Source organism: Mus musculus, chromosome 13, assembly GCF_000001635.26.
Source record: "Mus musculus strain C57BL/6J chromosome 13, GRCm38.p6 C57BL/6J".
NCBI lineage: Eukaryota > Metazoa > Chordata > Mammalia > Rodentia > Muridae > Mus > Mus musculus.
In genome coordinates, this window is record NC_000079.6 from 30,850,804 (window position 1) to 30,877,874 (window position 27,071).

The window sequence follows — 27,071 nt, forward strand, 5'->3', positions numbered from 1 at the left end:
CACCTCTTCCCCCTGGCTAATTACATTTTAGTGTTGTCATAGGGTCCCTAACACATGGACATGGCCAGCTGACACTGCACCTAAGGTCCTAGGGCCTCACAGTGCTTTCTGGGGAGTGTAGGACTTCCCAGGTGCTTGTGCCAGCTTCAAGGATGCCCCTAGAGAGGGAAGTGCAGCAAGAAACTGGTTCCCCCCAACAGAGAAGGCTCGCTGTCACTGCCCACATTCACCACCAGGAACCTCTGCTGTTTGCCATGAGAAGCAGCAGTGGTCAGAGGGCCCAGGAAAAGCAGGCCCTCCTCTGCAGCCCTGCAAATTGCTACTATTCCACAGGGACAATGGCTCTCTCCATGAAGAAAGACATGGATGGCAACAAGAGAGACTGAAGCTCAGTTGCACCATGAGCCACATAACAAAGAGTCCACACAAAAGCAGACACATGAAGCAATACCACAGGACAAGGCCGAGATATGAATCTCCAAAGCTAAAATAGCTAGACTCTCAACACAGGTCTAAAAATATTCACTGAATAAAAAGGCAAGCCTTCTCACGAAAGGATGCTGGATGGCTATATTCAGAAGAGTAAGACTAGATTCCTACTGTCATTCATTGTATATGAATCAATCCACAATAGACTAAAAGAAAAACCTTCCACGTAAAACTTGAAAACTCTGAACATATTAGAGGAAATTACAGGAAAAACACTTCCAAACATTAACAGCAGTACTTCTATGATAGGACGTTAATAGCTTAGGGAATAAGAGGAGTAAGTGCCAAGAGGGATTCCATCAAGTGTGGGAGCTTCTGAATAGCAAAGGAAGACAATCAGGACAGTGAAGAGATAGCCTGAAGAATGGGAGACACGGGATGGGGAGAGCCAGCTCTTTACCTGATACACAATACACACACACACACACACACACCATTGCTCTCCATTACTCAGTTAATAAATAGGAAACAAATAGAAGTTCTTAAAGGAAGCACAAATATCAGCAAATATATGAAAGCATATTCAAGATGCTAAGCTATTAGAAAAATGTAAATAAATACTATATTGAAATTTCACTTCACCCCAGCCACAATGATCATCCAGAAAAGGACATCAAAAATGTTAGAGAGGATTGGGAAGGGAGTTAAATTAGCTCAGTAATATAGAAATCAGGGTGAAGGTACTGTTGTGTGATTCCTGGGTGCACATCTGAAGAAATCTAATGCTACTCCCCAGATAAGCCTATAGAGCCACATTTGCTGTGGAATTATCTTTGTACTACTCAAGTTAGAGAACCAGCCTTGGGAACTGTGTGCAAGAGATAAAGAAGGTATATTATTGTTGAAGATGCTTTCTTGATTCCAGTGTGTATTTCTGGCTTCTTTATAAAAATCAGGTGTCCATAGGTGAGTGATTTTATATCTTGGTTTTCAATTTGATTCTATTGATAATGTGCCTGTTTTTGTGCTACTAACATGGTTTTTGCTAGTATAGTTCTGTAGTACTACTTGAGGTCAAGGATGGTGATACCTCTAGTAGTTATATTATTCTACAGTATTGGTTTAGCTATCCTGGGTTTTTTGTTTTTCTTTTTTTTTTTTTTAAAGGTTGGAGGAAACATTGTTACTTCCAAATATTTCCAAGGAACTTTTTTTTTTAAGATTTATTTATTTATTATATGTAAGTACACTGTAGCTGTCCTCCTTAGATACTTCATAAGAGGGCATCAGATTTCGTTACGGATGGTTGTTAGCCACCATGTGGTTGCTGGGATTTGAACTCGGGACCTTTGGAAGAGCAGTCGGTGCTCTTAACCTCTGAGCCATCTCGCCATGCCCTGGTTTTTTGTTTTTCAATATATAAGTTGAGTATTGTCCTTTCAAGGTCTGTAAAGGATTGTGTTGGGATTTTGATGGAGATTGAATTGAATCTGTAGTTTGTGTTTGGTAAAATGACACTTTCATTATGTTAATCCCACTGATCCATGCACATGGGAGATGTCTCCATCTTCTGACATCTTCCTCAATTTCTGTCTTCAGAGACTCTAGGTTTTTGATATAAAAGTCTTTCTTGGTTAGAGTTAGCTAAAAATATTTTATATGATCTGTGCCTATTGTGAAAGGGGTGTTTCCCTGACTTCTTCCTTATAGTCTGTTTGTCATTTATACATAGAAGTGATTCTAGTGACTCTAATTTTCTTTTCCTTTCTTTTTTCCTTCCTTTCTCTCTCTCTCTCTCTCTCTCTCTCTCTCTCTCTCTCTCTCTCTCTCTCTCTCTCTCTCTTTCCTTTTTTTGTTTTTAAGTTAATCTTGTAACCAGTTACTTTGCTGAAAGGAACTCCCTGGTGGAATTTCTAGTGTCACTTACGTATACTATATCATCTGGGAATAATGATACCTTGACTTCTTTCTTCCCAATCTGCATCCCCTTGATCTCCTTCAGTTAGTTGTCTTATTGCTCTAATAAAAACTTTGAGTATATTGAATAGATATGGAAAAAGTAGACATCCTTGTTTTGTTCCTGATTTTCATGGAGTTGCTTTGAGTTTCTCTTGATTTAATTTGATGTTGGCTATTGGTTTGCTATAGACTGCCTTTATTATGTTTAGATATGTCCCTTTTATCCCTAATCTCTCCAGGACTTTTATCATGAAGGGGTAGGTAGTCTTTTCTGTGTATAATGAGATGATCATGTTTTTTTTTTTTTTTTCTTTCAGCTTGTTTATATGGTGATTTTTGTACATTGAGCCATGGCTGCATCTCTGGAATGAAGTCTACTTGACCATGGTGGATGATCTTTTTCATATCTTTTAGTTAGTTTCAATAAAGATTTGTTTATCTTGATTTCCTCAAAGAACCAACTCTTTGTTAATTCTTTGTATTGTTTTATTTGTTTATAGTTTATTGACTTCAGCCTCAGTTATTATTTCTTGCCATCTACTCCTCGCCTATTTCTTTTTGTTCTAGAGCATTCAGGTGTGTGATTAAGTTGCTAGTATGAGATCTGTTCAATTTTTTCTATGCAGGCACTTAGTGCTATGAACTTTCCTTTCAGGACACTTTTCTTCCATGGAATACCATAAGCCTAGGGATGCTGTGTATTAATTTTCACTGAATTCTACAAGGCCATTAATTTCTTTATTTCTGTCTTGAACCATTTTTCATTTAGTAGAAAGTTGCTCAGTTTCCATGAATTTGTAAGCTTTGTATTGTTTCTGTTATTGTTATCAAGTGTTAGTCTGTGATGGTCTGATAAAATACAGGGGGTTATTTCAGTTATCTGTTGAGACTTGCTTTGTGTCTGAGTATGTGGTCAGTTTTAGAGAAAGTTCTATGAGGCACTGAGAAGAAGGTATATTCTTTTGTGTTTGGGTAAAATGTTCTATAAATATCTGTTGACTATATTTTTATCACTGCCATAAACTCATGTCCAAGTGGATCAATGGTCTCACACAAAACCAGATACACTGAACCTGATAGAATAAAAAGTGAGGAATAGCCTTGAATGAACTGGCACAGGACACATATTGGAGTACATTGTATGAAGGTGTGTTTTTGTATTGTCAATTGTTGATTGCTGTACTGGCAGAGAGCCAAACTTACAGGAAGAGAGAGGGTCTCTGGGAGAAGAAGGCAGGTTCAGAAGACTTGCCAGTGGGATATAGTGGGGAAGTGGACCATTGTGAACAGGTACAGAGAAGTAAAACTCTGGCCACATGGAGGGTTGTAGGCCAGTTAGTTATGTTAAGTTTAGATAGCTGGCTGGGACATTGCTCTAGCTAAAAAGCCTAAGCATTAATATATTAAAAAGACTTGGTGTCATTATTTAAATAGCTGGTGGTCTATGAAAATCCTACTATAGAGACAACTTTCTGAAACAGAACACTGATAGCATAGGCACTAAGATTAGCAATTAATAAATGGGACTTCCTGAAACTGGAAAAGCTCTGTAAGGCAAAGGACACCATCCATCATTTTGTAGGCTGCCCAGACAAAGTGGCAGCCTACAAAATGAAAAAAGAAAAAAATGTTTACCATCTCCACATCTGATAGAAGTCTAATACCTGAACTATATAAAAAACTCAAGAGACTAGATACCCCAAATCCAAAAATCCAATTAAAATATGGGGTACAGATCTACACAGAGAATTCTCAACAGAAGAATCTCAAATGGCTGAGAAACACTTAAAGAAATGGTTCCTTAGCTACCAGGGAAAAGCAAATCAAAACGACAGAGATTCCATCTTACTCCCCTCAAAATGGTTAAAATTAAAAGCAAGTGATAGCTCATGCTGGCAAGGATGTGGAGCAATGAGAAGACTCCTCCATTGCTTGTGGAAGTGCACGCTCATATAGACATTATGGAAATCAACATAGGAAAATTGGGAATCCATCTACCTCAGGCCCCAGTTATAGCACTCCTGGGCATAGACACAATGGACACTCCATCCTACTACAGTGATATCTGCTCAACTATGTTCACAGAAGCTTGATTTGTCATAGCCAGAAACTGGAAACAATCTAGATGTCCCTCAACAGAAAAATGGATAAAGAAAACGTGGTACATTTACATAAGAGAATATTACTCAGCTGTTAAAAAAATGACATCATGAAATTTGCAGACAAATGAATGAACTAGAAAACATACATCCTTAATGAGGTAACCCAGACCCAGAAAGACAAACACAGTATGTACTCACTTGTAAGTGGATATTAACTGTAAAGAAAAGGATAAGCATGCTACACTCCACAGACACAGAAAGGCTAAGCAAGCTTAAGTGGTTCTACAAGGATCTCCCTGGGAAGAGGAAATAGAACAGATTTTGTGGGTGGACTGGGGGTGGGAGGATGAGGGGAGAGAATACTGGGAGATGACTGGAACGGGTATTTCAGGGGCGAGGTAGAAATCTGGAATGGAAACTCCATGAAATCTATGAGGGTGACCCTAGCAAAGACTCCTAGCAATAGGGGACAAGGTACCTTGAACTGACTATCTTCTTTAACCAGCTTTGGACTCAAGTAGAGGGATTGGGACACCAACCCAGCCACAAATCTGTCAACCTACAGTTGGTCCTGTCTGCAGGATGTGCTGGGACTGGAGCCTAGCATATTTGTCATTAGAGAGATTTTATCTAGCAACTGATGGGTGCAGGTGCAGAGTCCATAGCCAAACATTAGGTGGAGCTCAGAGAGACCTTACAAGGAGAGGGAGGAAGGATTCTAGGAGCCACAGAGGTCAAGGACACTACAAGAACATGGCCCACAGAATCAACTGACCAGAATTCATGAGGGGTAGGTGTCAAGGAACTCAGGGAGCCTGTATGGGTCTGAGCTAGGTCCTCTGTATACATGTTATGGCTGTGTAGTTTGGTGTTCTTGTGGGACTCTGTGGGGTTGGGAACTGTCTCTTACTCTTTAGCCTGCTTTTGGGAGCCTTTCTTCCTACTGGGTTGCCTTGTCTGGCCTTGATGTGAGGGCATGTGCCTGGTCTTCCTATAGCGTGCCATGCTGAGTTTGGTTGATGTTCCTGGGAGGCCTGCTTCTTTCTGAGAGGAGGTAGAGGAAGGATGGATCAGAGGGAAAGGTGAGGTGTGCTGGAGGGAAGACTGGAGGTAGGAGGAGGAGAAACTGCAATTGGGATGTAATATACGAGAAAAGAATACATTTCTAAACAGAAAAAAAATAGTTTAAAAATGATTTAAAGCAATAAGTAAAATTGCCATAAGTAAAAATAAGGTCACACCTTTGGTAAGAAGAGAAAAGAATGAATATAAAGAAAAATAGTTTAAGTACATCTTGTTTCACAGAAACCTATCTATACCCGTCACCATTTGCAGCAGCAGAAAATGTTCCTAGACTTACCTGCCGGAGGCAGGCAGTCCTTCCAATCAAAGTAGCCTGCGTAGATCCCAGGTTCTAAGGATCCAACAATGGGATCTGCTTTTAGCTCAATGTAATTTTCAAAGAGTCGTTGATCCAGTTCTTTCAGCGATGCCATGCTAACCTACAACACAAAACATGGGGTTAAAAAATGCCAAGTTAAGAGTGGAGAAGAAATAAAATAATGCAAGTATGTATCTATTACATTTTAAAAATAATTTTTCTACATAGTTCAGGTTTCTATCTTATCTATGTCACTAATAAAGAGAACTATTAGTATGGCTTACACAGTAAGAAATAAGTCCCATCTATGGACTATAGGTTGTCTTTCAAAATCCTTTAAACTCTTTTTCTGTAGAAAGACCAAACTGGCAGTATAAATATTTAATAGTCAATGACAAACAAAAGGACACCAACTGTAGTGTTCCACATCAGTAATGTCATCCAATGGCACTCTGTTCTAACAACCTGCCTGTGGCTACTCTGGTATCTTCCAATCACATGTCTGTATGACTGAGATGTGTCTCAGTGCTGAGTAGTCCGAGTTTGTCCTACAGTCACTCCATGGAGAAAACAGCTTTTGTTCTTTCATGGTTCAAACAATACATCAAAGATGTTACTAGAGAGTCCTAGTGTGAGTACTACAGGCCTAAATCTAGGCACAGTTCAGCACAGGCCAACTGTGGCTCCTACTGGCAGTACTGACAAAACAGACAGAGGTTGGTATCAGCCTTATAGGAGGGGCCTTGATCTCAGTGGTACTCAAGTGGCTAACTGCCTTTTGACACCATCAGTGTGCTGGCTCAGGGTATGTGTAGTGGAACATGGCCAGTCTTTTTTCACATCATTTACTTAGGGGCCCAGGCTTCTTGAACATCAGAGCTGAACTTCAAGAAGCTGACAGGAGAGTGGAATGCACATCTAAGGCACGCGCCTGCTGGGAACCAAAGCACACACCAAGCAATGGTGGGAGCAATAGCAGGAACAGAAGTCAGTGAAAACTCTTCAGATGGGAGTGAGAGTAGATCACAGGACATGATTTTATGACAGCAGGATATAGAATTGAAAGGCAGGCTGTCTTTTAAAGCACAAAGAAACACTACAGAAATCTAAAGCTGAAGTTAGAAACAGGGAAGATAGTCTAGCTCTAGGAGGCCTTATAACACAAACCTATAGAAATTGAAGTGGACATACATGAACAATGAGAGAAGCCAACACGTAAACAAAAGAAGAAATTGTACTGGATCAGAACCAGAGTTTGAGGTGTGGTGGACAGCTAAGTTCCAAGTTAGAGGACAATGTACACATACAGGTGCAAATTATAAGAGTTCCCAGTTTCTAATTGAATTAGGGGGTGGGCTTCACTTTCCCAGAAGAAAGTCATAAAACCTACAGAGAATAAAGGATCAGTATGAGTTCTGAAATGTCACCTCAAAACCTGATACCACTGCAATGGTATCTACAGGAACCCAACCTCAGAGCCATGTCAATTCCTTACCTAAGTCTAGACAACATACATATGCTTATGAAAAGATTCAAAGAATGAATTGCCTGTATTTGTGATCAAGGGCACTAACTTAGGTCAAACAAATCAGAATGAGGAAGATGAACAGGTGAGGGAAACAGTGGAAGAAAATGAAATCCAAGTTCCTTCCCATTCTACATTATGCCTAGTTCCTACAAAATACACCTAACAGACTGGAACCACCCTAGAAATATGAAATATAACTTCCAAGTAAATATTCTTTTCAAAAGGTTTTTGTTTTATGTTTTTTTGCCCGTATGTATGTATGTATGTATGTATGTATGTATGTATGTGCGTGTACCACTTGTATGGAGGGGCCTGTGGAGGCAAGAAGAGGACATCAGATCTTCTGGAACTAGTGGTACAGAAGGTTGTGAGCTGCCTTACAGGTTCTGGGAACCAAGCCAATGTTCTCTGTAATAACAGCAATTGTTCTTAAGTGCTCTGCAGCTCCAAAAACTCTTTCAAGTATTCTTAAAATAAGACAGGAATACAGTTCAATGGTAGACATACAAGAGGACTTCCCTTAGTAACCCCTGCCCTACCCCACAAAAAAACTTCTTAAGCAAAAAGAGGCTAACAATGAAAATGCAGCGCATCTAAACTTTTGTGGAGATAAGGCAGTGAGTAAAGAACACTGAGCTTCAGATGTTTAAAAAGAAGTTTAAAAGAAGACTTAGAATTAATGTTTTAAACTCCTTCAAGCAACTAACACAATAGAAAATTAATGTGGAAAGGAACAAAGTCAGTTTTTAAAAAGATATTAAAGAAAATCACTAATGCCAAATGAGTATATTAAAGTATGCAAGTTCCTTGAAAAATAAAATGTGGGATGTAGCTCAGTGGAAGAACACTTGCCTAGTATGAGCCAGGTCTCCTGGGTTGAATACCTGGTAGTGATTGCCAAGGCCAATCTGGAAATGAAGATGGGGTTGGGAGGCAGCTTAGCTGGTAAAGAACTGCCATGCACCCACTTAAAAAGCCACCCATGACCAAAAGCCAGACCATAAAAAAGACAGCTGTGGTGACACACACGTGTAATCCCAGCCCAGAGAGGTAGACACAGGCAGAATCCTGGACACTGCTGGTATGAGACTTTGTCTCAAAACTCCAAGTGGACAGCTCACAGAGAATGACATATAAGTGGACTCTGGCTTCTACATGTACACCTGCACACCCACAAATGTAACTGTACACATATGAAAACACACAAACACATTTCTGCACACTTACCCCCTAAAAATAATTATAAGAGATTAACATGACAGAAAGGAAAGGGAAGAAAATATTCATAGGAGGCAGATGGAAGGAGGAAACTGGTAGGAGAAGTGATAGGAGAGGAATGGGGGTTTTCAGGATCAGGTGTGGGGAGAGACAGGCGAGAGGGTCAGAAGAATGAATGGAAATTGTCTCAGCTGGTACCGGTGGTGATGGTGGGGACCTCTCTAGGATGTGCCAGAGACCTGGGATGGGAGAGGCTCTAGAGAGTTTATGGGGGGTAACTTTAGCTGAGATTCCTAGCAGTGGGAATATGGAACCTCAAGTGGTCACCTCCTGTAGCCAGGCAGGACCCCCAGTAGAGGAATAAGGACGCCAATCCACCCACAGAACTTTTGACCCCAAATTTGTTCTGTCTCCAAGAAATGCAGTGACAAAGACAGAGCAGAGCCTGAGGGAATAGCTAACCAATAACCAGCCCAACTTGAGAGACCCATTCCATGGGCAAACACCAATCCCTGACACTATTAATGATACTCTACTATGATTGCAGATAGGAACATAGCATAACTGTCCTCTGAGAGGCTCCACCCAGCAGCTGACCAAAACAGATCCAAAGGAACACAACTAAACATTGGATGAAGTTCGGGGAGTCTTATGGAAGAGTTGGGGGAAGGACTGCAGGCCGAGAAGGGGATAGAAACTCCACAGGAAGACCAATATAGTTAACTAACATGGACCCTCAAGGCTCTCAAAGATTGAACCACCAACCAAAGAGTATACATGGGCTGGACCTACGTCCCACACATATGTAGCAGATATGCAGCTTGGTCTTCATGTAGGTCCCCCAACAACTAGCACAGGGGCTGTCCCTAAAGCTGTTGCCTGTCTATGGATCCCATTTGCCTAACTGGGCTGTTGTGTCTAGCCTCAGTTGGAGAGGATACACCAGTTTGAAACTTCAACCTTAAAAGTAATTTGTTGCACAAAAATAATTTAATAAAAAGACCCAAGCACCTGTTCCAGTGTGGCCAGAAGAAAGGCACCCAAGCAAGCATCCACCATGGGTGCCACTACAAAGAGCGAATATGTGATAGTGAGATGAGAAAGATGGAGAGATGCGAGAGAAAGTGAAGCTGAGGGAGAGGTTCCTACACTGTGGAGAAAAGTGGGACTAACAAAGGGGTGAATATGAAGAACCTGTGCAACCATTTGAGCCTAGGCCCTTCCCTTGGACAGCATGGGAGAGCTAGCTCTGGAAGTATGGTTGGGAGAGCTAGCCCTGTCTCTCACTGGCTGTAGCAGTCAGGGTTAGGGTTTAGCCTGTGACAGGTGGGAGAGCTGGCCCTGGGTTATGAGAACAGGAGAGCTGGGACTGGCCCTCACCAGTTGTAGCACTCGGGAGAGCAGGATCTACACCTCACTGGGCAGGAGTGTGGAACTGGCCCCGGTGGCATGTGGGAGGACTGGGATTGGGTGAGATAGCCAGGATAGCACTGAAGAGCTCTCCCTGGTGGCGTGGGTGCAGGAGAGCTGGTGTGCAGACCAACTTAGCTACCACTCAAGCCCAGATCTAGGGCTTTTAGTTAGCCCACTCCAAGATCTACCCCATTTATGAACTGCTGGAGCTGATAAAGGAGCTGGTCTGGCAGATCCAAACCTCCAAGATCTCCATGACACAGGGCAACAACAGGATATCAGAGAAGAGTCCTAGTGAGGATCCAGGGTTGATAGTATAGCAGAAGCCAGAGGCCTCAAACCAGACCAATGACTGATTACAACAAACATTTGCAAGGTAAAATGTGGAGACAAAAGGGTGTACCATATGACACACACTGTGACATACTACAGTTTCCATGACAAGATGTTTTGTTGTTGTTTTAGTTTGGTTTGGTTTGGTTTTCTTTGGGGGGTGGTTGCAAGGGTGGAGGGCAGATATAAAGGAGTGGGAAATGAGTGGGATTAGGGTGCATGATATGAAATTCTCAAAGAATCAATAAAACATTAAAAATACCTTCTTAGCAAAATTTAATGAACGTAGTCTGATGAAGAAATGAGGAAGACGAAACAAGCAGAGCCACAGATAACACAGCAGGAAGGAAACACGGCTGCAGTGATTCATAAATTCATCAGTAAATTCAAATGCCTCAAGGTCTAAGAAGTATACTCAGGTAAGCTAAAAAGAATGGACCTAATGGACATAATACCTATGGTTCAAGTCGTAAGAAATACTTTAAATTGGTTGCTAGATATAAAAGATTTGCCTGCATCTGTGATGAAAAGAAACTGTCCCCTTACCCTCCTGAGTGGAATTTCTGGTTAGGAGCTTAAATAGAAGTTCAGTAATGCATTTAATACTTAATCAATGTCTGCATTCTCCAGACAGGAAGAATCTTTAACTATACAAATAGTAAATCAGTTGTATAGCTTTGCTTCCTTAATATTGATTGCATCTAACATATGCACGCGCCCGCCCCCCCCCCCAAGTCCCTGGAATTACATCTTTATAGCTGCCACAATAAAATAACATGTTAAGGCTTATCCTCCACACAGATCTGATATTCTCAACAAATGTTCCTGAGGAGTTCGATCTGTGTTGTATTTGGTCTCCATCCTCAGAACAAACCTCTGTATCTCCCTTGGTCTCTACATGCTTCCTAGCTATTTCTTCTACAACACAGGCAATAAAAATGTAAAAGCAGTCATTTTCCATGCAAATTAAAGTATACAAATGGATATTATACAATTAAAAATTATGCTGGGAAACGATGATCAAAACACAATGTGATCAGCCCCCCCCCCCCCAAAGCAACGTGGGTATGTATTACCAGGAGCTTACAAATCTCGGGGTCCCACGTGAGGTCAGCGACGGGGAGTGAGGAGATACGGATCCACTGTGTGTGAATGCAGGTGACTCGGGACAGGTCTAGACTTACTATGGGGGTGACGGGACAAGTCAGAAGGGATATGTCTTATTAAATAAATACTTAGTCTAGTACATTAAAGATGACCTTGATTTTTATCTCTCCTTTTCAAAAATATAGTTAGGTCATTGCAATGAACATTTGAAAGTGAAAGTGTGTGGACAGAGGCAGTATACCATGGCATACATTGTGACATTTTCATTCTTCCATGATGAGATAGTTTTCTATGCTTTGCTTTTGTTTGTTTATTTGTTTGTTTGTGTGTATTGGGAAGGGAGGTAGATTGCAAGAGCAAAGGGCAGATATGCTGGGATGGGGAGGTGTGCAGGACTGGAGAGCGTGATGTGAAACTCACAAAGAACCAATTAAAACTAACCAGTACCCCCGGAGCTTGTGTCTGTAGCTGCATATGTAGCAGAAGATGGCCTAGTCGGCCATCAGTGGAAAGAGAGGCCCCTTGGTCTTGCAAACTTTATATACCTCAGTACGGGGGAACGCCAGGGCCAAGAAGTGGGAGTGGGTGGGTAGGGGAGTGTGTGTGTGGGGGTGAGGGTCTGGGGGACTTTTGGGATAGCATTTGAAATGTAAATGAAGAAAATACCTAATTAAAAAAATAAATTAAAAAAAGTCAAGAGTGTGTGTGTGTGCACATATGTGTAATTAGGTCTTTAACAAATACAACGAGAAAATGGATGAGTAGGTGGAACTTTCTAGGCACACAGCAGTTGCTCCCTGTGACCCAGAAGTTACAGAGGCCTCAAGGGGCCTGCTTTAAGGTGGAACCTTACAGGGATATTCTTATCTAGTGAATCACCACTTAGTGTCGCATGTTAAAATGATGCACATTAATCAATTAGTTTCATTTCCTTGAGTATATCATGAACTGTGAAAAATAAGGGCTATGAGTGACCTATTTTTTTCTTCAGAGCAAGTGGGTTTTTCTTGCTTGACACCATGAAAATGAGAGCTTCGGCACACGGCACACAGTACAGCCAGTGGGTGTCCACATCGCTTTACTCTAGTCACTGCAGCCACAACTGAATAGTTTCAAGACACTCAAGAAATAATTTTTTTAAAGCTCATACTGCTGAGTGGTCAAAAAGCCTACTGCTTATTCTGCGCTCTCCCCGGGCCTTCATATTACCTTTCTCTGTGATTCAGACACAGACTGGAAAAGAGATCAAAAACCTCCCTTTATATTAGTTTCATTTTGCTTCTTAATAGTATAAAGTAAAGCAACATAATTTCTGCTTATTATTTCACAAAAACTTAAATGTCAAACATTGCTTCTTTCATATGCAATTCTTAATGACATCACATATCATTAAGGGCAAAAACAATAAAGTTCTTCATATGTACATACAGTCACGTTACGATTTTTCTGAATAAAAACAAAGCCTCCTCCCCCTTGCACAGATCTTGTAATTATGAACATGAAAGCTTTCTGGAAATAAACTAGACATTCAACCTCAAAGCCTCAAGTCACAACATTTATCAGCAGGATGATTAATCTTTACGAAAGGCAGGAAAACAAGACAGAGCCACCCACTCTGACATTTTCATTTATTTAAAAAAAAAAAACCCAAGCCAGTTTACGAACTGGAAGCATCATTTATAAAAAGTAGATCGTCCACTGAGAGTAAACTCTGATTATATGATTGACAAGATGATTATCTTTCTTCTTTTCTTCACTGAGAAAAGTATGCTGGCATTAGACAGTGGCTCAGTTTTACCCAGAAATCTGATAAACTTTGCTCAGGAACTAGCCAACCTTTAGCAACAAGGAACTTCTTTTTTTTTCCTCTCTCTCCCTTTCTGCTTATTTGAAAAACTATAAACAAGACAGCAAACATTCTAAAGCACAAAACTGGTTCCACTGATCTGCATGCACATGCACATTTTTGCCTACATCCAGCAGGTGGAGCGCGAAGCAAGCAAAAGTTGTAGTGAAGTCAGGAAGGAAGGAAGGAAGGAAGGAAGGAAGGAAGGAAGGAAGGAAGGAAGGAAGGAAGGAAGGAAGGAAGGAAGGAAGGGCCAGCCTCAGGAGAACAGGGTGTGCTTAAGCAGACAGGCTAAGGGAGGGCTGCAGTCGGGAAGAGAAGACAGGAGGCAGAGGTTGGATCAGCAGGAAGTGATCCCTTGCAGTTAGGATCAGGGTTGCTCTCAGCAGTGCCTCAAGGTTTCTTCCGTCAGGAGTCAATGGGGAAGATTCTTAGATTTAGGTTTGACTTTTTTCTCCTGATTGTCTTGCCTGACCTTTGAACAGACTTTTAGAACAGGGTTAAGTTAACCAGTTCAACCATCAGACAGTTTTGCTCCTGAGTAAAGCAGTGTTACATTAACAATTTAAAGTGAGGAAGGAAATCATTCTCAGATGGGTAGGGTGAAGAGTGAGCATGGGGCCTGGGGAACTGGGGTACAGGGAGGCAAGAGGTGCTGAGACGATAATGTGGCAAAGCGCTGGACTTGCCTACTAACTACAAAGCACTTACCTGTGTTATTTTCTCTATTCCCTGGAAGTTGTGTTTTTCAAAATGTTCTGCTATGTTTAGGAAGGTGTGACGTTCTAAATAGCAGCAATTACTCAGGACTATCAAAAGCCTCTGCTCCTGTAATTCAAACAGACCATAACAAACTTAGACAGTACTGGTGAATTTAAGAGATAATCCTGATCTTGTATTAAGTACAGTGATAGGCTTCTGCCCTTTAACATCAATATCCTATGCCTTGGTTTTCTTGGCTGTGTCCTAAAATTAACACACAGAGAAGCATAACACTGAGGATTTAAACAGGGATTTGGGGTAGAAACTCAACAGTGAAACCTTTTCTGGAATGCTCAAGGCTCTGTGTCCTACTTCCAATATCCTCCAAAGGAAGAGTCAAATGTTCCATTTAACATTTTATGTACACAAAGGCCAAACAAGTTGATATTATGAATAACTACATAAAGTGTAGGAACTATTAGAAAATGGTTTATGAATCATCCACAACTTGAGAGAACATTTTAATGCCATACTATCTATCTGAAGGGCTCCTTGTTCCTTCCTTGGCCCAGTGTCCTGGGGCCCAGTCCCATCCCATGTCCATGCCAGCCTCCCCAAAAGACAGGGAGAGGGGAAGAATGCCTCCTGCTGTTACAGTCTTCAAGGCTCTGTCCACCTAAACAATTCCTTACAAAATTGTTAGACTATAATTGTAGTCTAATGAATACAGTGGATTTTTACAGTTCAGAAGAACTCTATCTGTAAATAAAATTCTAGGAATGGCCCCTGCTCTGCTGCTGCTGTGGTTCACTTCAGGGCAGCCTGGGCCTGAGCTCCTATAAGTGGGAGGCATTCTCTGGAATGGTGACTCATCCAGGGCCCTCAGTGGAGATCCTTGACTAAAACTAAGGCAAAACCACTTTCCAGGAACAGTTCTCACCCACACTTGGTTACTCTTTCTGTGCAGAATCAGAGTAACTTACAGTTAAGTACTCCAGGGGAGAAAATGCAGAAAAACAGAGGTTCTTGCTCTTTGAGGTGTGGGGACTAAAGGATGAACTAAAGTCTCTAAAGTCAATAAGCAAGCAAATCCATCTTCTGGTAATTATATATCTCCCCACTTCTTCATTACAAGTGCCTGTCATTATTTTCAGCACAAAAAGCCAGGCGTGGTGGTGCATGCCTTTAATCCCAGCACTTGGGAGGCAGAGGCAGGTGGATTTCTGAGTTCGAGGCCAGCCTGGTCTACAAAGTGAATTCCAGGACAGCCAGGGCTATACAGAGAAACCTTGTCTCAAAAAACCAATTATATATATATGTACATATGTACGCCTGGCTTTTTGGTCATCAACAGGCATATATAAAGCCTACAACACCATTAAATAGCCCAGAAAAACAGAAGGCTGCTGCTAGGGGCCCTGAAATAACTTTTAGATAGGAAATGGAATATAAAAAAGGCCAGAGGAAGTCATACTGTAAATGACATTATTTTTCTAAAGTGAATATATGGCAGAATGGCAGAGAAACTAAGCTAGCTGGGCATGTGAGGCCATCTTCCCTTCTGCTACCTTCTGTTTTATCCTAACACATTCTTCTCATAGTGCAGGAAGTAAATGACTTTGCAGCAGCTACTCCAAACACACAGAACCCCCTCAATGTCTCAAGTGGCTTCAAGCCTGTCCTTTACCAGTCTTTCATTTAGGATTAAGACTTCCATTCTAGTTGATTGAGTGTGCAAGTCTATCCTGCCCTGTTCCCCCACTGTGCTGACTTGGTTTCTCCATTACAAGACTTCTGGACCCTCTTCAAAGTGAGAACTACTTCAGTAATCTAAAGACTAACTCTCAGCAAGTACATTTTGTTTGTGTATGTTATATTGAACATTACATGAAAGTGGGAAGAAAACAGAATAACAAGAATCTAATTCTTAAACTTAGATGGTTAATCTGAAGTTTGTTTGTACCTGGTATAGAGATGTACATTTGACCATAATAGTCTCTGTATATGAAGGAATGAGTCTTATGTAGTACTTCTCTGTACTCCTAGTCAGCACCAGCAATGAACCCTTGAGACTGTGAATAAAGTCTTCTGACTCAAAATCTAGATCTTTTTCAATGTTATCCATTTCCTTCTGAATAATACAACCCTGAGAGGATCTGGGTCCTCTCAGAACACAAGTCAGATCTGATGAGATCCCTCCACTAGGGAAGAACACAGGCACAGATTTTGGAAACAAAGGAACATAACTTGGGAAGTGATGGACAGGTAAGCTGTTGTGAGGAGTGAAAGTGAAAACCCTGGGAGACCGCTGACAACCTGGTGCACCTCCGCACCTCTTGGGAGATGGACATGGAACCACCTTGCTCTCCTCTCTAACTAGAGAAAGATGGGAGGCTTGGAGTAGCCCTCCAAGTCAGGGTGCACACAAATCAGCTAGGACATGGCTGATGGGTTACACAGCGTTTGCTGGGAGCTGGGAAGGGAACAAAGATCAGAACGGTCACTGTGCATTAATAAGGCTCCTTCTGAGAGACCAAGAAAACAAAAGCATAGTTGGGACAGGTGGCTGGTACAGTCTGAGTTTCAAAGGCTCCTTCCTTCAGGTCCATCTCCTCTACCCCACTTTCTTCCTAGATTCACATGGAACAGCTATTTCAATCCACTTCATGGCTTCCCTTAGCTCTTGACACTTGTTCTTACTGTGTTTTGTTTTGTTTTGTTTTTGTTTCCTATAAGCTAGAGTTATCTGGGAAAAGGAACCTCAATTGAGAAAATGCCTCTATCAGATTGCTTACAGGGATTTGGTTTTGGCTTTGTCATATAACCTATGTTCAAATAAAAGAGGGGACTGGGAGGAAAAAAGAAGGCTGGAAGGGCAAATGCCAGGAAGGAAATGTCATGCCTTCTGCTTCCCCACCTGTCCATCCAGGCAACTCTGCAGCAGCAGGAAACAGCCGAGGCACTTTTAACACTCAAGATGCAGGTGCTGTATTGCGTCTGTTTACGTAACCCCAAAATGTATACTGCAGTCACCACAGTGGCCATCTTAACATGGGATGATGTTTCTGGCTCAAGTGACTTAAGCTGACTACCACAGCCACTCCCTTTAGCATGATACACTTCATTCTCTGTGCTTGCCATTTTACTTACTGAAGTCAAACTGAAGTCTTCATGGATGCTTCCAAACAAATCAGGAGAAGAAACATCAACAGAAAGACTAAAGGCAGAAGAGGCAAAACAACAGTCATAATTAAAACTCACACAAAACCAATAACTCCAAATGTTTTGATGAAAATGGCTGTATAACTCTGTAGATTTTCTTTGTACTTAATTATTATTATCATAAAAAAGCACTAAGGACTATCTTTTATTCTGAGCCATATAAAACTTATTTGGGGGCATTCTCAATACTCAACTGACTGCATTATGTTTAAAAATAAACTACTAAATGCCAAAAAACCAAATAATACTCATATAATTAAAATGTTTTTGCCTATCAGAATTCCCAGGGGAAGATTTGAAACCCACTTTCAGATTTGAAACCTACTTAAAGGTGAGCTAAGAAATTAGTTTATAACTCAAAAGCAATCAAAAACATAATAAGATCTAAGGGGAGAACAGACTAGCTAACCCATTAATTAATTACCAATTTAACAGAATCATAAGTAACACCTTAACAGAATTTTTCGTTAACTTGATTGACTTGAATTCGTATGTAAGTCTAACATGATGAAATAGCAAATAATATGCTAAAATAGAAAAAAATAGAAATAAAATAAAAAGATACCGATCTAGAAAGAGTTGAAATATAAACAAATGGTAATTAAAATAGCACTAACTGAAATAAAGTATATTTGAATAAATATGGCAGAAGAGAAAGTTCAGAAATGCCTGCAATACGCCTTAGAATGTGTATGAAACAGGAATTTTAGCAAAGTAACAAGAAAAGATTGATTGGGATAATAAGTCTCATAAAAAAAAAGTCAAGTCAAAGAAGACCTGGGAAAGGGGAACAAGGTCAGGTAGGGGTGTGGGGTGTGGTAGGGGATGGGGGGACCCTCTAGAAAATGCCAGAGACTCAGGAGATGAGAGGCTCTAAGGACCCAATGGGGATGACCTTAGCCAAAATACCCAACATTGAGGAGAGGGAATTCGAAGAATCCACCTCCAATAGTTAGACAGGACCTCAAGTGGAGGGACAGGGCTACTAACCCACAGTCAAAATTTCTGACTCAGAAGTGTTCCTGTCTAAAAGAACTGTAGAGACAAAAATGGAGAAGAGACTTGGGATTCATCTCATGTGAGGGCACCAAGGCCTGACACTATTACTGATGCTATGATGTGCTTACAGACAGGAGCCTGGCATGGCTGTCCTCTGAGAGGTCCTACCAGCAGCTGCCAGAGACAGAAGCAGATACTTACACCCAGTCAATGGTCTGAAGTCGGGGACCCCTATGGTTGAATTTGGGGAAGGATTGAAGAATCTGAATAGGAGGGCAATCCCATAGGAAGACCAGCAGTATCAACTAACCTGGACTGCTGGGAGCTCCCAGAGACTGAGCTACCAATCAGGAGCATAGAGGGGCTAGGTCAAGGCCCCTGGCACAAATATAGCAGAGGTCTGCCTGGTCAGGCCTCAGTGGGAGAAGATGTGCTTAATCTTCGAGAGACTTGAGGCCCCAGGGAAGGGGAAGGCCTGTAGAAGGGGGAGTACTCTCTCAGATGCAAGTGGGGAGAAGGAATATGATGAGGAACTGTGGAAGGGGGGAATGAGTGGGGGACAATGACTACAATGTAAATAAAAAATAAAGACAAAAAGAAAAAAAAAAAGACCTATAAGCATTAAAAATGTGGAATTGGGGAGATAAGCATGGTATACTGGCTAGTTTTGTGTCAACTTGACACATCTGGAGTTATCACAGAGAAAGGAGCTTCAGTTGAGGAGATGCCTCTGTGAGATCCAACTGTAAGGCATTTTCTCAATTAGTGATCAAGGGGGAAAGGCCCCTTGTGGGTGGAACCATCTCTGGGCTGGTAGTCTTGGGTTCTATAAGAGAGTAGGCTGAGCAAGCCAGGGGAAGCAAGCCAGTAAAGAACATCCCTCCATGGCTTCTGCATCAGCTCCTGCTTTCTGACCTGCTTGAGTTCCAGTCCTGACTTCCTTTGGTGATGAACATCAGTATGGAAGTGTAAGCCGAATAAACCCTTTCCTCCCCTACTTGCTTCTTGGTCATGATGTTTGTGCAGGAATAGAAACCCTGACTAAGACACGTGGGTTCAGTGTTTGTGCGCAGTTATAAGGAGCAGAGTCCAATCTCTAGCACCCATGTGAATACCAGGTAAGTATAATACCTTACCTGGACTGTTAAGCACATGACTGGTGGAAATGGGCTGGCTCGACAAGCTTAGTCAGTGAGCTCTAGGCTCAAGTGAAAGACTGACCCTGCCTCAATGTGGCAGAGGTATAGCTGAGAAGAGCCTCCATCATCTACTTCTGTTCCCAAAGTGCCTACAGGCTCTCACACACTCACGCACGCGCACACGCACATGCACACATGCACACACACACACACACACACACACACACACACACACACACACACACACAAATGCATGCAAGCACGCCAGGTATGAGCACATATATATAAATTAAAAAAAAGAAATCTGGTCACTGAAGGTGACAGTTTTATATATTGAAGAGCAAAAGTTAATATCAGAAAACAGAAAAATTCTCAAATCGCTAACTATATTCAAACACTTTAGTCTGATACTGTGTTTTTTTTTCTTATGAATTTTACAATTTATTTTTAACTGTTTTACTTTTTAATATGAGTGACTTGTATTGGAAAGAAAATTACTCTGCACTATGCTTGACACAAATGAAATAAAGATAAATAAAACAGCTATGCCAAAGTTATATTCCTGAAGAAAAACCAGAGGTGACAGAGCAAGTTTCTTCAGCTGATACTATGTTAGAGCAGGAGTCTTAGGTGCACAAGAGTTCTACATGCGCAGTGTCATTCAGCAAGACAGACCGAGTGTCCACCAGACAACGGCCTGCCATAAAAAGGAGGACAGCAACACTATGTTGATGCTCCATGCAACAGTGTTGGTAGAGAACTACAAGTGTCTTTCAAGAGTTAGGAGAACTCAGAAGGCTGGGGAGCACAGAGACAGGGAGCAGGCCAAGCATATAATAAGGTCACGACAACCAAGGCTTCCTGTGAGACCCAACCTCAGTATGGAATGTCTGCACTCCACAAATGCACCAATGAGATCAATTCCACATTTACTTACTGAGTAGTATCTATGTCTGCATCAGGCTTGGTGCTCAGTTGTTCCAGGCAGTATATAAAAACCTGGGCAAAAATAGCAAGTCTCAGTGATACAAATTTTCAGATATCAATCTATTTGAATATTAAAATAATTTTTAATAAATTAAAGCAGAACTGTCTGGGGGAGAGGTGTGTCTAATAAGAATGTGTGTACGTATGCATGTGCATAGGTGAGTGCATATGTTATGTGGTAGAAATATACACCCCAACAATGTCTAACTATAGAACTAAATATACACCCCAACAATGTCTAGCTATAGAACTGACAAAATATTAATAGCACCTTGCTTGAATCATTATTATGTTCATGAGTATATTTTAGGAGAAAGTCATTTTTGTCTTTTCTTTATTTACTCACACAAATGCTCAACTTTACTTATGTACCTACAAAGCACTGGTTCCAGTCAAATTACTTTACAACTCTAGATGAATTACAAGCAATCGATTTTCATTTAATTTACTCTGCGATCTAAAGGAACTGAATACAAAGTACATTAAGACAGACAGGAGAACACAATAGAAATGACACACACAAGTACTGCTAAAACATTAATCTTCACATCTTACTCTAAACTCTCATGTATACAGAGGAGACTATGAAAAAACCCACATTTCACAGTGATGTCAACAAGGTGAGCGACAAATCAACGCATGGCTTGGAGCCTACATCTCTGTTTGCACTTACCTGCATGATATTGATGCATAACTGGCAAACCTCCTCCTGCGTTTTAGGCTGTTGAAAGACCTATGAAGAAGGATTCAGATTAAAAAAAAAAAAGTATTGATTTTGCTGAGAAAACAAAACATTTTACTGATAAGTGAAACCTAAAAGCTAAAACACAGAAAACTACACTGGCTGTGGGTGGCTGTCTACCTATGGTGGTACTGATCCCCAGTTGGCTGACAATATCCAAGTCAGCAATTCAATCAGGCCACAAGGACCCTGGTCTGCCTGTAGCTGCTGGACTCACACTTCAACTGCTCAGCCTGCCCTGGAACCTGAACTCCACATGTCTATGCAGGTCACTAAATGAGTGCAGTTAGTAAGAGAGAACACCGTGACTCCATTGCTACTCCCAGACAGGGATTTCTTAAGATCTTTTAAAGCAGGTGGAAGGGAACAGAAACTCACGCTGGCTTCTCCAGGTTTGCAATCGACAACACCCTTCAAGGACTGCAGGGAGTGAACAATGCTCTGTTCAAACTGACATGGCTGGAAAAAAGAAGAACAATATCTTCAAACACAGACAACACTGGCTAAATAGATGTATTTATTTATGGAGCTGAATATGCCGAAAGGACAAGTCCCCGGATGGACAGAAAAGAACAAAGGTACAATCTGACCAAAAGCCTATGCTCACTGACAAGAGCAAATCTAAGGTGTTTGCTCACACCTGAAGACTACATTGCATGTATATTAGTCACAAGCTCAATTCTAGGCAGGTCACCCCTTGTCCTGTTACAACAACCATCTAGAGGAGGTACAAGATCCTTAAGGTCAATTATGTCATGGTACACATTTTCTACATATACTAAGTCAGAAAAAATAAAACTCACAAATACATCTAAAGAAAGATACCCCAAGGCTCTTCTCTTGTCAAAGCCCCTGAGAACAGGAGGAGAGATATGGGCATAGCACAGGTGGGGGCAGGAAATGCTGGTGAAGAAGGAAGCTGGCATGGTGGGCTTGATGGCCCTTGTTGCTCTTCATCACAGAACTTTCTCAAGAGGAAAGGAAGGGCACCAGAGGCACCACTTCAGCTGTTTGTTCACATGACCCACTGGGTTTAGTTCTTTTTAACCCTGTGCATTTTATAAACAGGCTAGGAGCATGTTTCCCTAATATTCAGTCTAGTCATTTTCCAGAGTTCCTCTACAATATCCAGGCTTCCCAGCAGAACTCTGCTCTATGGGCCAGGCCATAGGAGGCTGTGCATGCTGATTGGTTGATTAGGAAGGAGCTAAAGCTAGCATCTGCTTTGTGCTAAAGGACTGAGTGTTCTTCAGTTTTTTGTTTAATGAAATTTTGAGAAAGTTTTTAACTTTCTCAAACTGAACATATGGCTTTTTGTTTTCCTTTGCACAAAACTAATATGGGACAGATACATACATAGGCATTAAGCTGATGGCTAGCTTCCTACACCTATTTCATCAGTGCTTAATAGCCACTCTTTCTCTTTTAGCATACTCTTTAACATTGCTATGATTAATAAATAGTTTCCTGAATGAGATTTTAAGATATAGTAAGAAATAATTCAAACAAGTAATTAGCATGGTGGCCCTAGTTACTATAAGCATTAATGTAACAAATAAAATCTTTTGTCCAATACAGACTCACATTTACTTCTAAGCCCACACTATAAAGGCATGTTGTGCTCCTTCTATATTAAGGGGGAATAAGGCCAAACAGATCCCTGGCCTTCCCTAGGACTGGTTCTGACTCAGTAGAATGCAGTACACTAGCCTCTATGTCAGCACCACTCAGAAGCGTGGCATGTGCTAGGAGATTAAGCCACACAGGCAATGTGAGATAGTCCAGGAACCATGTCTGACAGCTCAGGAAGAGCATTTAATACAACTCATTTAGCACAGCATCTCTTTGTTGCTGGCTTTAACAGTCCCCTTGACACAGTAGAGAGCATCTGAGAGGAGAGTCTCAGATCAACAGCTGCCTAGATCTATCAGCCTGTGGCTGTCTGTACAGGGTTGTCTTGTTAACTGACATAGGAGGGACACTGCCCACTGAGGACAGCACCATCCTAGACAAGCTGCTCCGAACTGCACAAGAAAGCTAGCGGGAATAAAAGTCTGCTTCCAGTCATCAAGAACCGTTTCCACTGTTCCTACTTTACTTCACGGGCTGTGAAGTGAGTTCCTTGACTGAAGGCAATGTTGTGTGGAACAGCCTGGAGTCCTTTCCCTCACTTCCCTCAAGGACGAACTGTGGCCTGGACCTGTAGGCAAAAAAATCCCTTTCTTTCCCTAAGCTACTTTTGGTTAGAGTATTTTAACACAGCAACAAAAATGAAACTAAAATATTTAAATTACTTCAACATCTAATGAATATAAAAATGTTTCATAGTCTTTCATACATCTCAGAGAGTGACGAGCTAAATATTATATGTACCTCTAAAGTCAGTCAGTCTACCTGGAGCCTATGCAGGGTGGCAGGAAAGATGATGCTGTATGGTCTCTTGCCCCTGGCTTACCAATGGCTTAAAACTTGTGGGGCAAAGCCACTCTGTTCTTGGCAGAAACTGGAAGTTTCACTCCCCACAATTTATTTTCTCTCCCTTGCAAAGGAGGACATGAAGGACACTGGCAGAAGCCACATAGGCTGCTGTGCAGCATTGTTCCTGGGGCGCGGGGACACCCTCTAGCCAGCAGCCTCTTAAGACAGTGGCTATGGCAGCTCAGAGATTGCTGTATTTTCTTCTTGAGAGGAGTAAGTCCAATAGAACCACCAGGAGAGCCACACAGAGACCTGAGCAGAGAGTCACAAAGGCAGACAGTGACCCTGGCTGGCCGCATGATGAGCTGTCTGGCCAGTGTGAGGGGAAAAGGCAACCCCTGTCCTGTGTCCTGTGTTTCAGTAGTGACTAGGTCCCCATCAGACTGCTAGGAGCACCCTTCAAACAGGCAAGAGAACATGAAAAATTATAAGACCTATTCTCAAAGGCTCTTGTAATTCTCAACCCCCTCCTACAGAGGATGTTTCTAGACTAGACATGTCAGCTTGTGCTTCTTGTCTTGCTTGGTTTTGAGCTTTGGGGGCAAACATCATTCTTCTGTCCCCAACATTGACTTTCTGAAGCCCGTAAGTTGCTAAGTGGTGTGGAAATAAGCCCGCTCTAATAAAAAAGCAATGTAGACTGAAGAAGTGCTACAGGCCATGCGCCTGTGAACAAGCCCCCGCTTTCACTCACTTAGATGGCTGTGATCAGCAGTCAGTAAAACTGACTCCAGGAAAGGATACTTTAAGATTACTTTATAATTTCTAGAAACTAGAGTATAGTGTAAAATAAGTATGACCCTTATTAACATAAAACATTTATTCTATATAATAAACACTAATGACTAATAAAAAAGAAATCCAACTTACTAGGGAAGTCAGTCCTTCATTATCAACAACCCAGTCTTCTTTTTCAGCTAATCTCTTTATCTCTACATGGAAAACAAGGACACAAATATTTTCTAGTATAATTATCTCACTGAACTTCAACAGAGACAAAAACATCTATAGGTTTGTAGCTTTTAGTATTTTACATATGTTTATGAAAACAGAGATAAAACTCAATATTGGTATATCTGAGGATTTAGTTATGCTTTTCTCACATATTCTAACAAAATGTTCATGCAATGCACTACCAGGAGAAAAGCTGCTCACAACAGTGACTGCTTACTCGGTACTCTTTGCAGCAGTGCTAGACTTGTGCAAAACGAGCCCTCCAGGGTCTCTGCTCTGAGTGGCTTAGCGTCAGTGTTGAGCCCTCCCTCTGGATCCTGAATGGTGGCTACCTCTCACGTGGAGTGACACCTACCTAAACTTTCAGCAGGGCAGGCTTGTGTAGGTGCAGGTGGGAGGCATGTTTAGCTTCTTACCTGCATTCCATTCTCTCCTTTGACACATGTTTTAACTTCCAATTCTACAGTGCAAGGCCTTCCCCACTTAGAACCCTGGTGGCAGACGATACCAGCCTATGCTGTTTATAACAAAGTTCTTGTTTTTTTTAAACACTTAATACTTTAAAGGTCACTTATAAAAAATAACTTTTGGAGGATGTAGTGGTTTGAAAGAAAATGCCCCCCATAGGCTCAGAGAGAGTGGCACTATTGGGAGATGTGGCCTTGTTGGAGTAGGTGTGGTTCTGTTGGAGGAAGTGGGTTACTGGGTACCAGCTCTGAGGTCTCATATGCTCAAACTAAGCCTAGCAGCTCAGTTCACCTCCTGCTGCCTACAGATCAAGAAGTAGAAATCTCGGCTTCTTCTCCAGCACCATGTCTACCCGCATGCTGCCATGCTTCCTACAATGATGATAATGGACTAAACCTCTGAACTGTAAGGCAGACCCAATGAAATGTTTTCCTTTATAAGAAGTGCCATGGTCACAGTGTTTCCTCATAGCAAGAGCACCCCAACTAAGTCAGTGGCTCTATATAGAAAATTCTGGAAATATAAAGAAAAGCATGTATAATTTCTAATATTCATAGAAACACTGCTAACGGTGTTCTGATTTCATGTGACTTTTAAAATCAACTTAGAAAATATCCACATGTTTTTAACCTGGGACCATATTTTACATAAATTTCTATATCCAGCAGTTTCTATTTAAAATTTATTATAAAGGTATTCTTATATTCTTAGTTTCAAGTATATCTACCTTCACTTCTGCAATGCCTTAAATCTTAAATTGTTTTGAAAAGATACTTAAAAAAAAGAAAAAATTCTATTCTACAGCTATAAATGAATAAATAGGTGCAAATTTATCTAACACTATTTTTCTCTCATTTTCAAGGCTTTGGAAGCTGGAAAGAAGCCAGCTCAGGTAACTTTGTCCAGTAAAACTAAGATACCTTCGGCCGTATGCTGCAATGTCACCATTATGCAACGTATTCGGAGATCCAAAATTAGGTCCTGGATAATCTGTAACATGTCATTGGGAATCTCCAGGGCGGTCAGTGATTCATATGTTAGCCTGGCAAACAGATAAAACACAAGTGAGAAAAGGGGGATCCGAGCAGCCCTGCCTTGCCTGGACTGTCCTGTGTGTATGCCTCACGGAGCTCAGGAGTGACAGCATGAGCGCAGCAGGAACAGTACAGGGTCTCTGCAGCAGATGGGTGCACAGACAGTATGACACTCTCATCCAGCACATATACCAGACATGCTGAAGAACTGCTTGGCTAGATAAGTGAGAAATAGGAGCCTCAGGACAGAGAGGCAGAAGATAAATTCCTCAATGACATGTTAAGTAGCATATCTTACTCTGGGGTGTTGACTGTTTTAAAAACCACTACAGCAAACAAATGCATGTAAACCCACTGAGCCCTTTCCATGAGCATGGCTCCCACGTGCCCACACTTGCCTTATGGTCTGGATAACGTGTGCGAGCCACTGCCCCGAAAGCTCTGCCTGCACCTCCCAGCCGCCATACTGCCTCCCATCCCCTTCTCGGAGGCTGAGTGGAAGCAGGGCTCCCCGGATCAGCTTCACCAGGGAGTGCATTACTTCTTGAATCATTTTCTAGAAAATGAAAAGCAAAACTGCATTATGGTCATCAACCTGGTAGAGTTTGTTCTAAATGATAAGACAGTATCTTGACTGTAAAGTCTTCAATAACGCCAGGAGAGAGAGTGCTCTGAGAAGTCAGCATTCTCACCCTTCACTCACCTTGAAATCGTTTTGTCTCTGCCTCACATTCTTTGATCTTTCACTCTGGCCTGACTTCTCAGCCGTCTAAGAAATTGACAAAAAAAAATTAGCTATCTTTTAGAAATAACTTAGAAAAGTTAAGAAATGCTTTAGCATCCATACAGGAAGACATGAGACTTAACCTGATTAAATGAATGTTAAGACATAACCAGAAACAAAACCTTTCTTATTCCAAAACGAGTTAGCCTTCGTCTTTCTAAGCTCTGCTACAAATCGAGGCACACACTCAAGAACCAAGCTGAGACTACAAATTTCGTAGGTGAATTAGGTGTGCCATTTCCCATC

General features: G+C 41.5%; 1 protein-coding gene across 7 annotated transcripts in view; it reads right to left on the reverse strand.

Annotated features, from left to right (window-relative positions):
• Exoc2 (exocyst complex component 2) overlaps positions 1–27,071 on the reverse strand; it is a 184,581-nt gene that overhangs the window by 61,288 nt on the left and 96,222 nt on the right. For all 7 annotated transcript variants that reach the window (XM_011244328.2, XM_011244326.3, XM_011244327.3 and 4 more), the window contains 10 exons: positions 26,745–26,810; positions 26,440–26,597; positions 25,928–26,049; positions 24,456–24,517; positions 21,486–21,566; positions 21,039–21,098; positions 20,316–20,377; positions 17,169–17,235; positions 14,028–14,144; positions 5,851–5,992 (listed from right to left, as the gene is read on the reverse strand). In XM_011244328.2, the coding sequence (XP_011242630.1) occupies positions 5,851–5,992; positions 14,028–14,144; positions 17,169–17,235; positions 20,316–20,377; positions 21,039–21,098; positions 21,486–21,566; positions 24,456–24,517; positions 25,928–26,049; positions 26,440–26,597; positions 26,745–26,810 (937 nt within the window). The remainder of the gene's footprint in view (positions 1–5,850; positions 5,993–14,027; positions 14,145–17,168; positions 17,236–20,315; positions 20,378–21,038; positions 21,099–21,485; positions 21,567–24,455; positions 24,518–25,927; positions 26,050–26,439; positions 26,598–26,744; positions 26,811–27,071) is intronic.